Source organism: Theropithecus gelada, chromosome 3 (genome assembly GCF_003255815.1).
Source record: "Theropithecus gelada isolate Dixy chromosome 3, Tgel_1.0, whole genome shotgun sequence".
Classification (NCBI taxonomy): domain Eukaryota; kingdom Metazoa; phylum Chordata; class Mammalia; order Primates; family Cercopithecidae; genus Theropithecus; species Theropithecus gelada.
In genome coordinates, this window is record NC_037670.1 from 85164211 (window position 1) to 85178373 (window position 14163).

Sequence of the window (14163 nt, forward strand, 5' to 3'; positions counted from 1 at the left end):
TGTATAGATACATTAAATACACAAATTCTTACATTATGTTACAGTTGCCTACAGTATTCAGTCCAGTAATGTTGCTGTACAGGTTTGTAGCCTAGAAGCAATACACTATACCATGAAGGTCTGTAAGTGCTTTCTCTGACGTTCGACACCATGAAATAGCCTAACAACTGTCAACCTTAAATAACGATTCAGAAACTGTGATTAGGTATAGAGTTTATTCAAGCCCAAAAGGTGGAAAATGTCCACCTGGAAGCATAAATTCAAGTTGCCTTGAATATATGTGATTACCAGATGTTACAAGTGATTTTGTTTGTTCATTTCTTTTGAGACAGGGTCTCTCCCTGTCACCCAGGCTGGAATGCAGTGGTGGGATCACAGCTCACTGCAGTCTCAACCTCCCAGACTTAAGTGATCCTCCTGCCCTGTCTCCCAAGTAGTTGGAACCACAGGCGTGTACCACCATGCCCAGCCAATTTTTGTATTTTTGTAGAGACAGGGTTTTGCTTTGTTGCTCAGGCTGGGCTTGAACCACTGGGCTCAAGTGATCAGCCCGTCTTGGCCTCCCAAAGTGTTGGGATTACAGGTGTGAGCCACTGCACCTGGCCCCAGGTGAGTTTTTAAGGAAAAAAGAAGAGGCAGTTCCTAAGTTGTTTAGCAAGAGTTTACGTTAACATAAATTATTAATTGGCTGTACACTGTTCTTTGTATTCCAGATTTCAGGAACATGACCATAATAAGTGAGGCAGCTAGTCAGGAACAAAAATGCCTTTAAGTAATTACCACTGGGCACGGAGGGTGGTGGTGACCAAAGTCCTATGCTCACGTCTCTCTGGGCCTGATAAATTTTGCAAACCTCACATAGCTCAGATTGCTCCAAGTTGTTTTTCTTTTCTCACAACACATTTCTCAGAACGTATCTCTTTTGCGTGACTGTATGTGGATTATTAGGGAAATAAAAACTTTGATATGTTTAATACGTTTTACATGACTACTTAATAGCTTGTTTATGCCTTGAAGTGTTAACCTATTCTGATAGGGCATTTATAATTGGTTGAACTTGTTGTGGTCATTTTCATAAAATATGTAGACATTTCTATTTCCTTATCCCTTTTTTTTTTTTTTTTGAGACGGAGTGTCGCTCTGTCACCCAGGCTGGAGTGCAGTGGCGCAATCTCAGCTCACTGCATCCGCCACCTTCCAGGTTCAAGCGATTCTCTCGCCTCAGCCTCCCAAGTAGCTGGGATTATAGGTGCTTGCCACCACACCTGGCTGATTTTTGTATTTTTAGTAGAGACGGGGTTTCGCCATGTTGGCCAGGCTAGTCTCAAACTCCTGACCTCAGGTGATCCGCCTGCCTCGGCCTCCCAAAGTGCTGGGATTACAGGTGTGAGCCACCGCACCCGGCCTTATCCCTTTTTTTAAATTTAAAAACATCAGAGGGAAGTTATTATTATATAAGCGTTTATTAAAATAAGTTGGGCAGAATGATGGACTCAGAAAATGAGTGTGTTTGTAGGGCAGCCTCCAAGCCCCGCAGGAAGCTTGCAGTTGAAGATGTTTTTGAACTTTTAGGTTCAGTGGTAATGTGCAGGTTTGTTATATAGGTAAATTGCATGTCACAGGAGTTTGGTGTACAGATTATTTTGCCACCCAGGTAATAAGCATAGTACCTGGCAGGTAGTTTTTTGATCCTCACCCTCCTCCCTCCCTCCACCTTCAGGTAGTCCCAAGTGTCTGTTGTTCCTTCCTTTGTGTCCATATGTACTCAGTGTTCAACTCCCACTTATAAGTGAGAACATGTGGTATTTGGTTTCTCTCCCTGGATTAGTTTGCTTAGGATAATGGCCTCCAGCTCTATCTATGTTGCTGCAAAGGCCATGATCTCATTCTTTTTTTATGGCTGCATAGTATTTCATGGTGTATATGTACCACATTTGCTTTATTCAGTCTACCATTGATGGGCATTTAGGTTGATTCCATGTCTTTGCTATTGTGAATAGTGCTGTGATGAACATACGGGTGCATGTATCTTTATGGTGAACTGTTTATATTCCTTTGGGTATGTACCCAATAATGGGATTGCTGGGTTGAATGGTAATTCTGCTTTGAGTTCTTTGAGAAATCACCACACTGCTTCCACAATAACTCATCTAATTTACATTCCCACCAGTGGTGTATAAATGTTCCCTTTTCTCTGCAACCTTGCCAGCATGTTATTTTTTGACTTTCTAATAACAGCCTTTCTGACTGGTGTGATACTGTATCTTACTGTGGTTTTGATTTGCATTTCACTAATGATTAGTATGGTCACATTTTTTCATATGCTTGTTGACCATGTGTATATCTTTTTTTGAGAAGTGTCTGTTCATGTCCTTTGCCTACTCTTTAATGCAGTTGTTTGATTTTTGCTTGTTGATTTAAGTTCCTTATAGATTCTGAGTAGTAGACCTTTGTGGGACGCATAGTTTGCAAACATTTTCTCCCATTCTGTAGGTTGTCTGTTTACTTTTTGTTGATAGTTTCTTTTGCTGTGCAGAAGAAGGTCTTTAGTTTAATTAGGTCCCATTTATCAATTTTTGTTTTTGTCGCAATTGCTTTTGGTAACTTTGTCTTGAAATCTTTTCCAGGTCCTATGTCTAGAAACAGTATTTCCTAGATTATCTTCCAGGGTTTTTATAGCTTTAGGTTTTACATTTAAGTCTTTAATCCATCTTGAGTTGAATTTTGAGTATGGTGTAAGGAGGGGTCCTGTTTCAGGTTTTTGCATATGGCTAGCCAGTTATTCCAGCACCATTTATTGAATAGGGAGCCCTTATTGCTTGTTTTTGTTGACTTTGCCAAAGATCAGATGGGTGTAGGTGTGCAGCATTGTTTCTGGAACTCTTTTCTGTTCCATTGGTCTGTGTGCCTGTTTTGTTCCATGCTATTTTGGTTACTATAACCCTGTAGAAAAGTTTGAGTTTGAAGTCAGGTAACATGATGCCTTCAGCTTTGTTCTTTTTGCTTAGGATTGCCTTGACTATTTGAGCTCCTTTTTTGGTTCCATATAAATTTTTAAATAGTTTTTTTCTAATTCTGTGAAGAAAGTCATTGGTAGTTTGATAGGAATAGCATTGAATCTATAAATTGCTTTGGGCAGTATGGCCATTTTAACAAAATTCATTATCCCTATCCATGAGCATGGAATGTTTTTCCATTTGTGTCATGATTTCTTTGAGCAGTGTTCTGTAATTCTTGATATAGAGATCTTTCACCTCTCTTGTTAGCTGTATTCCTGTATTTTATTCTTTTTGTGTCTATTGTGAGTGGGATTGTGTTCTTGATTTGGCTCTTGGCTTGAGTATTATTGGTATATAGGAATGTTACTTATTTTTGCACATTGATTTTGTGTCTTGGGACTTTGCTGAAGTTGTTTATCAGCTTAAAGGGCATTTGGACTGAGATTATGGGGTTTTCTAGATATAGGGTCATGTCTGCAAACAGGGATAGGTTGACTTCCTCTCTTTGTATTTGAATGCCTTTTATTTCTTGCCTGATTGCTGTGGCCAGGACTTAAAGTAACATATTGAATAGGAGTGATGAGATAGGACATCCTTGTCTGGTTCCGGTTTTCAAGGGGAGTACTTCTAGCTTTTGCCCATTCATTATGATGTTGGCTGTGGGTTTGTCATAGCTTATCCCTTTATTATGTTCGTGTTTCTGTTGGAAACAGATGCATCATTTCAACTTTTAGCATCTTTTTAAAAAACATAACTGATAATAATGATCAGATCTTCATATTTTAGAAATTTTGAATCAATAAATTGTGAATGTAGTGATTTAAAAACATAAACCCTGGAACTAAACTGTCTGGGCTCAAATCTCAGCTCTGCCATTTGATAGCTGTGTGACTTCAGATGACTTAACCTTTCTCTGCTTAAATTTCTTACTCTTATATAAAATGAGGATAAGAGTATCTTTCTCTTAGCCCAAAATAACCTGGCACATAGAAAGTACCACTACTGCTGCTGCTACTGCTATTATTGCTGCTGCTGTTGTTATTACTGCTGCTGCTGTTGTTATTGTAGCTATAGCATTTTTCTCCAAAATCTTTATTCTCCAACACACCTCAAACACCACTGTCTCGGCTGCATTATTGAGTCCAGAATATGTTGAAAGAGAGTCATAGATGTATTTTCATTCTTGATTATAGCCCAAAGGCCAAGAAGTGATACGGAGACATATTTCTAAATGAAAGAATGAAGATACAAATTAAAACCAAGCTAGGCGGTAAAGTGATTTGGCAGCATTCCTGTTTGAGTCTGTTCTGCACTGCCCCTTCTGACCCACCTTTATTTTGCGGAAGATACTGGTTTTTCTTTTTAACTTAGGCCTTAGCATCAAGGACATGCGACTTGTGCTTTGTTTTCATTGTCTAGGATTTTCCTTGGAGATGCTCCTGATCTATGCCAAAAGTCTGGGATGTATGCACCACTTCTGTGTGAGTTTTCTGATTGAACTAGGCTTAATTAGATTCTCTTTTCTTTTGTTTTCTCTTTAAAAACTTGGAAACCATTTTGTTGTTCCTGAGTTGTAAGGCTGAACATGTTTGCTTAAGTAAATCTCTTGGGATCTAATCTGGCATCCACTCAGGTCTTGTTAAATGAGAGCGTTAAAAGCCTCTTGCTGAGTGGGCTCCATCATTGTTGACCAAATGTTTCAAGATGTAGGCACAAAGCTCTTTTGTCAGTTTTTCAAGTGTAGTGTAATTTTGAAGTAATTGTGCTTTTCTACTTTTAAAGTATTTAAAAAGTACTTTTAAAGAGTACTTTTAAAGATTAAAAAACACAGGAGTGGCACGTTTAACAAGATCAAGTTCTTCTTGTTTCTTTGTAAATTTCTGTTACCCATCTGGTTTACTTGGAAGCAGTGCTGAACTTGACTTACGTGACTGTTTTATCTAGAAGAGGCAGCAAGATTTTTCTCTTCATGTAAAGCAACTAGGTAACAGTTGTCTTCTCCCAATGGATATGTAAAAAGAGGGTGTAGTCCCTTCAGATTACTCTTGGCTCTTCACCCCCCTCCTCATGCAGCAAAGCAGATTTTTGTTTTTATTAAACAGATTTTTTAATTTATTTTAGCAGATTTTTAATTTATTCAGTCCTCTGCTCTTTATATTACACACCCGCCGTTGATGCATACTGGCATACAGATAAAGTTAAATTCAGATAAGTTGGCTGCAAGAAATCTTAAAGACTATGTTGTGGTATACACAGAAACCAATTTCCTATAGTCAAAATTGAGATAATAGAAGAGTAGAATTGTTTTAATTCATAATAGTATAAGTGTGAGGCAGTTGGAATTAGCAGATCTGTCTGGGGCAGCCTTGACAATCAGAGCAGAGCCATGTCCCAGAGTCAGCCAGGCCAGTGACCATCGCCAGTTATGGAGGTGTTGAAAACCTGCACGGTGAAAGTCCTGCTAATGCTGTGCATTTGTGCTGAATCATTGCACGTGCTTCCAGTCCCCTCAGCCCTTTTTCATGGGAACTATACCTTCTTAGAACTTGAGATTACTAAATATGAAAAGTATCTCTGCCTAAATTTCTTTTTTATTTTGGGGATGGGAATGCTGAGAGATCATCCAAATCACTGTTTTTATTTTATAGATTTGGAAACTGAAGCTGGAGACGTTACATAGTTTACACAAAATCACCCGTGACTTCTTGGCTGAGCTGCAGCTAAACCTGGGTCTCTGGCTTCCCAAATTAGTGTTCCTTTCACTGATCCATGCTGGCTTTGCTTATCCATTCAATTAGCAAATGTAATTGAAGGGACTCTAATTAGTTTGGCTTCTAAAGGCTTTTGTAGTTGATGTCAGACTGGCAACAAGGTTGATTTTTTTTTTCCTCCCAGCTTTTGAGTTGTGGCCAGATTTGTCAGTCAGTTATTTCAGGGTCTTGAAGTCATCACATGGATGGTGAGATTATTTGAATGTCTATTTATCTGTCTAATAAACATACCTTTGTAGTACAAATTAGAGACTGTTAGGATATACCATATATACATATATATCTGTATGTCTATATATCTACATATATATATATATAGAGAGAGAGAGAGTGTGTGTGTTATTAGATTTAGAGCAGTTGTGGCCAGTACAGTGGTGACATTCCAGCTATCACTACCGTTGTGTGTTTTTTCCGGGCCTGTGAGCTTTGACACTACTTTCCTGTATAATTGAGGGGTTAACAGTATTCTGGCAATGCAACCATCTCAAGAAGCAGATGCTAGAGATGCAGGGGGCTGATTGGCCACCCTATGCACTTGGCAAGTGCCTGAATTGGCACTGCCAGTTCATGGGATTAGGAAACTTGGAGGTGTGAAACACCCTTGACCTGTGAACTAATTGTTGATGCCCTTCAGGGCCCCTCTAAAGGAGTTATGTAGATGGAATTTAGTTTCCTTCAGTGAGAGAGAACTCAATTCCTAAGGGGAAGTCTGGAATTAACTCTTAGACCTCATGGCTTACTGATGTCCTTGAAAGATCTAGAAGGATGGAGCTGGAATAGAAGGAAAGTATGCCATTGTTTTGCATTGTGTTTATTAGAGTAGGATGAATAAATGGGGCCGTCTAAGTAACATATTTTTGGTATAGTATAGGAATAGAGAAGTATGACTACTACAACTTGTTTTTCTTATTTCACTGAGCTCTATTTTTCTTGAGTAAACTTCAGCTGTTTGCCAGGAAATAGTTGCCTCTTCTAGAGTCTCAATATTTATGAAGGTGTAGGAAAGGTTTTCATGCAACTTAAGCATTTCTTTGTAATTTGATGGAAAATTTTTTAATTTTTAGAATTATTTGTAGCAAATCCTCATTATGTATCAAAATATACAGGTTGAATGTATCTCAGTGTAAATTCTAAAATGCTGCATTGTCTTTAGAGTGAAACATTAAAAGAGAATTTTTGTTTGTTTGTTTTAGGGTCTGAGATGTTTTATAATGTCATTTCCTGCCTTGTTAATACACCATATGCCAGGATACTTGATTTACTGAAATTTTAAAGTGTGACTTATGAAACTGCTTTTTGTTAAAGCTACATTTATCTTGAATTTGATTTAGAAACTCATAGTCTTTTGTGGAAATTGAAATGTAATTACTTCTAGCTCTTAATATTTAGATTACACACTCTCTTTGGCTTCCTATTCTTTTACTTTCATCAAATGCACGTAAAATATAAAATGTGTAAACTTCTACCACATGAAAAGCAGAGGCATTCCTATTTGTAAGATGCTTACATGTCACTTCACATTTTCTAGTAGAAAATACATGTTTCTACCTGCATAATGTATGTAGAAATATGTCTGTTTTTCCATATGTGACTCATTCTGGAGAGAAATCTTCAATAATCTGCCTGATAGTCTTTTGTCTTTTTTCAATGAAGAGAAAAAAGGCTTTACAGAAGATGTTGTGACAGTTGGGATGCCGGATTTCTTTTTTAAGAGACAGGTCTCGCTCTGTTGCCCAGGCAGGCTGGACTGCAGTGGCGTGATCATAGCTCACTGTAACCTCCAACGCCTGGGCTTTTTAAAGTTATCCTCCCATCTCAGCCTCCCAAGTAGCTGGGACTACTGGTGCGCACCACTGCACCCAGCTAATTTTTCTGTTTTTTTGTAGAGATGGAGTCTTGCTGTGTTACCCAGGCTGGTCTTGACCACCTGGGTTCAGGCAGTCCTGCTCTGACCTCCCAAAGTGCTGGGATTACAGGCATGAGTCATCATGCCCAGCTGATTCTTTCTATTAAAGGGTAATTTGAGTCAAGGAGGGAGCTCCTGGTCTCTCCTGACCTCTTTGGTTGCCAGTTGACTGGCCAGGTTTCTCAAGTTGAATATATGGAAAAGAGCGAGAGAGCTGGGGGTGGGGGATTTGAGCGACAGTGCATCTACTCATGCATGCACCTATACAAACAGGATAGACAGTGCAGCTTTCCTTTACAGTATGTTTGTGGTCGTTAATAAAGCAGAAATGAGGGTTGAGAGAGTGCCCTGATGCATATTCATATATCTTTATTCTGTATGTAGTTTCCACATAAGTTTAGGTAGCTCATACTGTTAGCCTTCCTGGTGGTACTTGCAGTCATTGTAGTAAGTGTTTATGTCCTTGTCCTGACCTTTTCTTTTCTGAAACAGACTTATATTTTCTTCTTTTTTTGCTTGAAAATAGAGACTGGAGGATGGTGGGGATTGGGACTTGAGATTTTGTTAAGGGATTTTGCTGCCCACCAAATCACTAATGAGTCCTACAGTTGAGTTACCAGTGTTGTTGTACTATAATATTTTTCTTAGTCAAAGTGTATACCAAAGATTATGCTGTTTAGGAATCCAACTTGGAAGAACCCATGAGAAGTGTGTCTGTTCCCAGGACTGCTGGGTTTTGCCCTTTTACCCTCAACTCTCTTCACACTTTTAAAAATAAACGATAGATTTGATTTCACAGAAACTGCATCTGTATATGTATAATGATGTGCCTTTATTTTGGGCAGTAAGCTTTTTTTTTGGTCGTTTGCAAACAAGGATTAGTTTTTATGCACTGTCACTGTTATAGGCATGCATGAAAAGTGGATCCTGTTTGTGCTCTAGAAACTGCTTACATTATAATTTAAATAATGTGCCTTTGCAATTTTTTTTTAAAGGTAGTATCTTCCCCAGCAGATGTTGCTGAAAAAGCTGACAGAATTATTACAATGCTGCCCACAAGTATCAATGCAATAGAAGCTTATTCCGGAGCAAATGGGATTCTAAAGTATGTATTTCTCAACTGTGGATATTTTCTTGTTATGATAGTTCATGAATTTCACGTGTTAGAACTATTAGGAAATTACAAGTGTGTTTGTTAAACCTTTCTATACTGTTCTTATTTCATACAGTGAATAGTGTGGTTTTCTCATTGTAAAAGGCTTATTTTTTTCACTGAAGTCAAGTATGTGACATTGTGTATAAATTTTTTTGGTTTCGTTTTTTTCCTTTCACTCTTGCATTTTAAACTTACCCTTTCATTGGTAACATGTTTAGGAGACTTTTAAAGCTTACATTTTAAGCTGCAACTATTAATAATATAATTTTCTTACAGCTTATAGAAATTCAGGAAAAGAGTTTAAGAAAAATATAGCCAAACATTGGAAAGAACACCATTGTTTAACATTTTATTATATGAAAAAAAGTTATCGTATGTCCTGTGGGTTAGTATGTTTTTAGTAAGAACTTTGGGAAGTTGGAATCAAAGGTTAGCAGTAGCTCTTTAACCCATTTATGTCGGAGGTTGCAAATTTTTTTGTGAAAAATCAGACCTTGGCAATGACCTTGAGCAGTAGGATGTAAATAACTCCCACAAACTTAGTGTAAATGGAACAGTAGGCATAAATGGGCTAAGTAAAATAAAGTTTAGGTCAGAGTTTCCTAATCTGTGCCTGTCTTCCCTGGCTTTGAGAAACCTTTTGGTTAATTGCTGCTTATTGCCAGACCCTTGTGGTTATGTTAGGATGATAGTGTTTGAATTCCCAACTTAGTTTTCTCATCTCACTGTTTCTATTCCTAACTTATTTTGTTGTTGAATTTCAGCAAAGAGATAGAGCAAACTGGTAGATGCTGTAGTCACAAGAAGGGCTAAAAGAAAGGGTTTGATTTCAGGAAACTGTAATATGTGAAATTTGAAGTTTTTGGAAATTGAATTGTGTTGGAAAACTAACCAACTTGGAAGGAAGCAAAAGACACTTGGATATTAGGCAGAAAACTGATAAGATAAATGTTTAGATTTCAGGGAAGGTTAAAAGACACTCATTTTGGATGGAGCTCTCAGGGCCACAATGTGTGTGGTCCGGAGGCATCCTAGCTGTCCTGTTACCTAGCCTGTTTCAGTTATGGTCCTGCTTTACCTCTGAAGGAAAAGTTACTAAAAACTTCTGAGGAGACATAGCCCTATATTTGTTAATATCCTTTGCTAAGGAATATGGTGACTAGCTATCAGAACAGTTTGGTCCAGGATGTGTTTTTAAAAAGTTTGACTTTACCTTGAGCTATAATTTGCTTCTTATGGGTGGTTATTTTTTTCTGGGTAAGGATCATTTCCATACACCCAGTGCATGTATAATTTTTTGGATGATTTTCCATTTGTTTGAAGGTTTAAGATCTTAAAATATTAAGATCACAGATTGATAAACTTAATTCTTATTTTTTTAGGCTAAAGAGAAACCTACATACTCGTAGAGTATGCTATTTCTCTTCTGTGAAATATACCCAACCATTGCATTTGAATTGTAACAATTCATATGTCTAAAATTGTTTAAACAATTTTTAATGTATATATTTTTCTTTTCTTTTTATTTTAGACGAGGTCTTGCTATGTTGCCTAGTCTGGTCTCCAACCCATGGCCTCAAGTGATCCTTCTGCCTTGGCCTCATAGAGTGCTGGGATTACAGGCATAAGCCACCATGCCTGGTTATGTTTAAACCATTTTGTGTGCTATTTTTTTAATAGAAAGATTTTTCCTTTTAGTAGTTTTTATCAATGATTTTTCTGTTTTCTTCTTCAGTGTTTACATTTATTCAGTTTTAATTTTCTAATCATGATTCCATGTCCTCTGGGTTAGTATATCTATAGTAAGAACTTTGGAAAGTTTGGCTAGGCACAGTAGCTCATACCTGTAATCCCACCACTGTGGGAGACCGAGGCAGGATGATTGGTTGAGCCCAGGAGTTCAAGATCAGCCTGGACAACATGGTGAGACCCCATCTCTATAAATATAAAATTTAAAACTTAGATGGGTATGGTGGCATGCACCTGTGGTCCCAGCTACTTGGGAGGCTGAGGTGGGAGATCATGTCTTAAAGAACTTTGGAAAGTTTGAATTAAAGGTTAGCCATACCCTTTAAAGAAATTATAATTTAGGTTAGAGTTTCCTAGCTAGTGAAGATAGACAGTGCCTTATAGTGTATATACGTAAGTTACCCTAAAAAGCCAAAAAGACTGTGAGATTTCCAGATTCTTTCATATGTTTTCCTTTCTACCTGTTTGATATTTTATTTTGTCATTAAAAAGTTAGTTATAAAGTAATATGCCATCTCAACACAAATGACTAGATTTTAATTGCTTATGTTTATTCTTCATAGTGGAAATAACACAGATATATGAAATTTACAGTATGGCTTGTTAAAGACAAATAAATTACTTTTTAAATACCCAACTACTTTACAAACAAAAATTTAAGTCCTAAATTAACCCTTTTAAAGTTAATAGGTGTTTTAAATTGCTTACGTCTTAGCTTCGTGTTTATTATTGTGGTTAGTGTGTACTTCACCTGAAATCAGAATTTATACCATGTAATGTATCAGGTTTTTTTGGATCTTTTGAAAGAGTTTGGCTTTACTTTTGAACTATAATTGATCTCAAAAAGAATATGAGATTTTTAAACCTATTCTAAAATAATGTTTTTAATACTAAACTAAAATCCTCCTTGATATATGGCAGCTTTTTAGCAGATTCTAATTCTATAGGTAGGTGCATGAAAGTTTTACTCAGAATTGTAAACTAGAAATATTTTTATTTACTTAGAAAAGTGAAGAAGGGCTCGTTATTAATAGATTCCAGCACTATTGATCCTGCAGTTTCAAAAGAATTGGCCAAAGAAGTTGAGAAAATGGGAGCAGTTTTCATGGATGCCCCTGTTTCTGGTGGTAAGTGGTAGCTAAAATATATGCAAACCTATTTATGTTTATCAGAAGTAGCAATTATGGTTTTGTGGTACCATATGGTTTTATGGTAGTTATTTTTAGATTTGTTACAGGATTCTCACTCATTAAAAATAAAAACAAACCGACATGTTATTTAGTACTCTCAAGTCTAAGTAACATTGTTAGTCTTAAATTCAGATTAAAAAGTGTCATAACTTTGAAGTGTTGTGAATTTTTGGTCCATTTACTGTAGATAGGAATATATCAGTTTTTAGAAAATTTTTTTGGAACTAATGTAAAAAATAACCAGCTTAAATAATCCTGTAACTGTTAAAGAAATTGAACAAGTGGAAAAAAAGAAAAACAGTTGTTTCATAAGGGAAACATTGGCTCAGATCATTTTACAGATGAATATTACCAAAATTTCAAGGAGCAGATCATCTAAATTTTATACAAACTTTTCCAGAGAATAGGAAAAGAGGAAATACTTCCCAACTCATTCTGTAACACCTGTATAACTCTGATGTTTACACCAGATAGAAATGTTATAAAAAAGAAAAAATAAATGTAGATTTATTTTAGTTATGAATATAGATGTAAAAACTTTATATTAGCAAACTAAATCCAACCATGTATGAAAGAGATTAAACACTATAACCAAGTTTCCTTTAGCCCATGTATGCCAAGATGGCTTAATTTTATAAAATCTGTGCATATAATTTACCATGTTAACATGGTTAAAAGTCATATGATTGTCTCAATTAGAAGAAAAGACCCAGTAATGAAATTCTAAAAACTTACTATTAACTCATATATTAATAGTGGGTATCTGGGTAGTTTGGAATGGCAGGATTATAGTATGGCTTTTCTGTAATTTCCAAGTTTTCCAAAATTACTGTGTAATCAGAATTACTGTGTACACATTTATATTATGTATTTGTAGCAGTATAGCAGTAGGCAGCAGAATATGAATTTTATTCCAGTTGCATTAAACTGGATTGTGGGCTTTAGAATTAAAAAGTAAAATATAGAAATTTAAATCATTTTGTATTTTTTTTTATAAAGAACTTAATGATCTTGTAAAGGTACCTTATATCCCAAATGAGTTTTGAATATAGGTGGAGGAATAAATAATTGCTGGCTCTTCTGATTGTTATATTGAATTACTTAAATAGGATTTAGGTATAAAGATTTATGATGTGGTATAGGTACTTTGAGTAAAAGTACCTACAAAATACTAATAAGCGGTTTTAAGGTTGGTGTTTGTGTGGTTTTTATTGGTTGGAATTAATAAACTGAACAGGTCTTTCTTAGAGTGGTTCTGCAGTTGAATTTGAGAATTGATATGGTACAAATGTTCTTGCCATTGATTGATTTTCTTTGGCCTCAGGAGTACAACCTGAAATTATAATCTGATAATAAAAAATACCAATTTGAGTTTTAAACATTATTTTAACCTTTAAAATACAATCTTGTGAGAAAACTTTGAAATTACTCTTTAGTTCTTGTCTGGCAATTTTTAAACTTTGGTTTGTTGTTTTAGTGTACAAAAATGCTAATATAACTGAATACACCTGAATCTGCACTATACAGTAGATTAAAAGCTTTGTGCAGGGATGATTTGTGGCAATTTATTGGTTGACACGTGATCATTATGAGGTTAACCAGTATATAATAACAGCTTATTTATATTGGTCTTATTGTTATTATGTTTATATTTTTTAACATGGTGTGTTACAAACTGTTCCACCTTCCCACTTAAATGGGCTGGTTTAAAAATTATTGTATTTTAACTAAATAAAGTTAAACCAAAGTGTTATAGGACTACTGGGTTTGATTGCTTGTTGCATGGTAACAGACCAGTATGCAGACACAATGGGAGTTGCAGTAGAGAAAGAATTTAATAATTGTAGGGCAGTCAAATGAGACAGAGGAACCTTCAAATCCTCCTCCCTCAAGGGTTTGGGGATGGAGCTTGTAAAGGGTCTGAACAGGTAGGGCTAAAATGTGGGGATTGCTGATTGGTCAGGAAGCAAGGGGTGAATTCCTGGGACAGGGAGATGAAGAAACCGCATTCCTGTGCAGAGTTCTTTGGTTCCTTGGTTGACGTCTTTAGAATGGCTTCAGCCATTCTGCTGGAATTCAGGACCTGAAAATGCCATAAGCAATTCTTGGGTAAAAAGGTCCAGTGTCAGAGATTCTGTCTATAGGAACAATGGGGGAGCAGGTGGTCAGCACGCCACATGACCCTTGGTTAGTTACCAGCTACAGGGAAATGGGTTGAAGTGCCCCAGTGCACCCTGGTCAGTGCCTGACTATAATTCTGCCTAAAGCCTGGCTTGTACTTCTCCATCAACTCTGTGAGGGTGGTGGTTTCAAAAGGGAGGTGGGAAAAGCATGGCTTAGATAACCAAAATGGGCCCACAGTTTTATAGAAGTCCTGTGTTCATCAATCTTG

The 14163-nt window shown here is 36.6% G+C and overlaps 1 protein-coding gene across 2 annotated transcripts in view; it reads left to right on the top strand.

Moving 5' to 3' along the window:
- Positions 1-14163, top strand: part of HIBADH (3-hydroxyisobutyrate dehydrogenase) — a 141115-nt gene that overhangs the window by 22026 nt on the left and 104926 nt on the right. For both annotated transcript variants that reach the window (XM_025379876.1, XM_025379877.1), the window contains exons 3-4: positions 8672-8781; positions 11587-11708. In XM_025379876.1, the coding sequence (XP_025235661.1) occupies positions 8672-8781; positions 11587-11708 (232 nt within the window). The remainder of the gene's footprint in view (positions 1-8671; positions 8782-11586; positions 11709-14163) is intronic.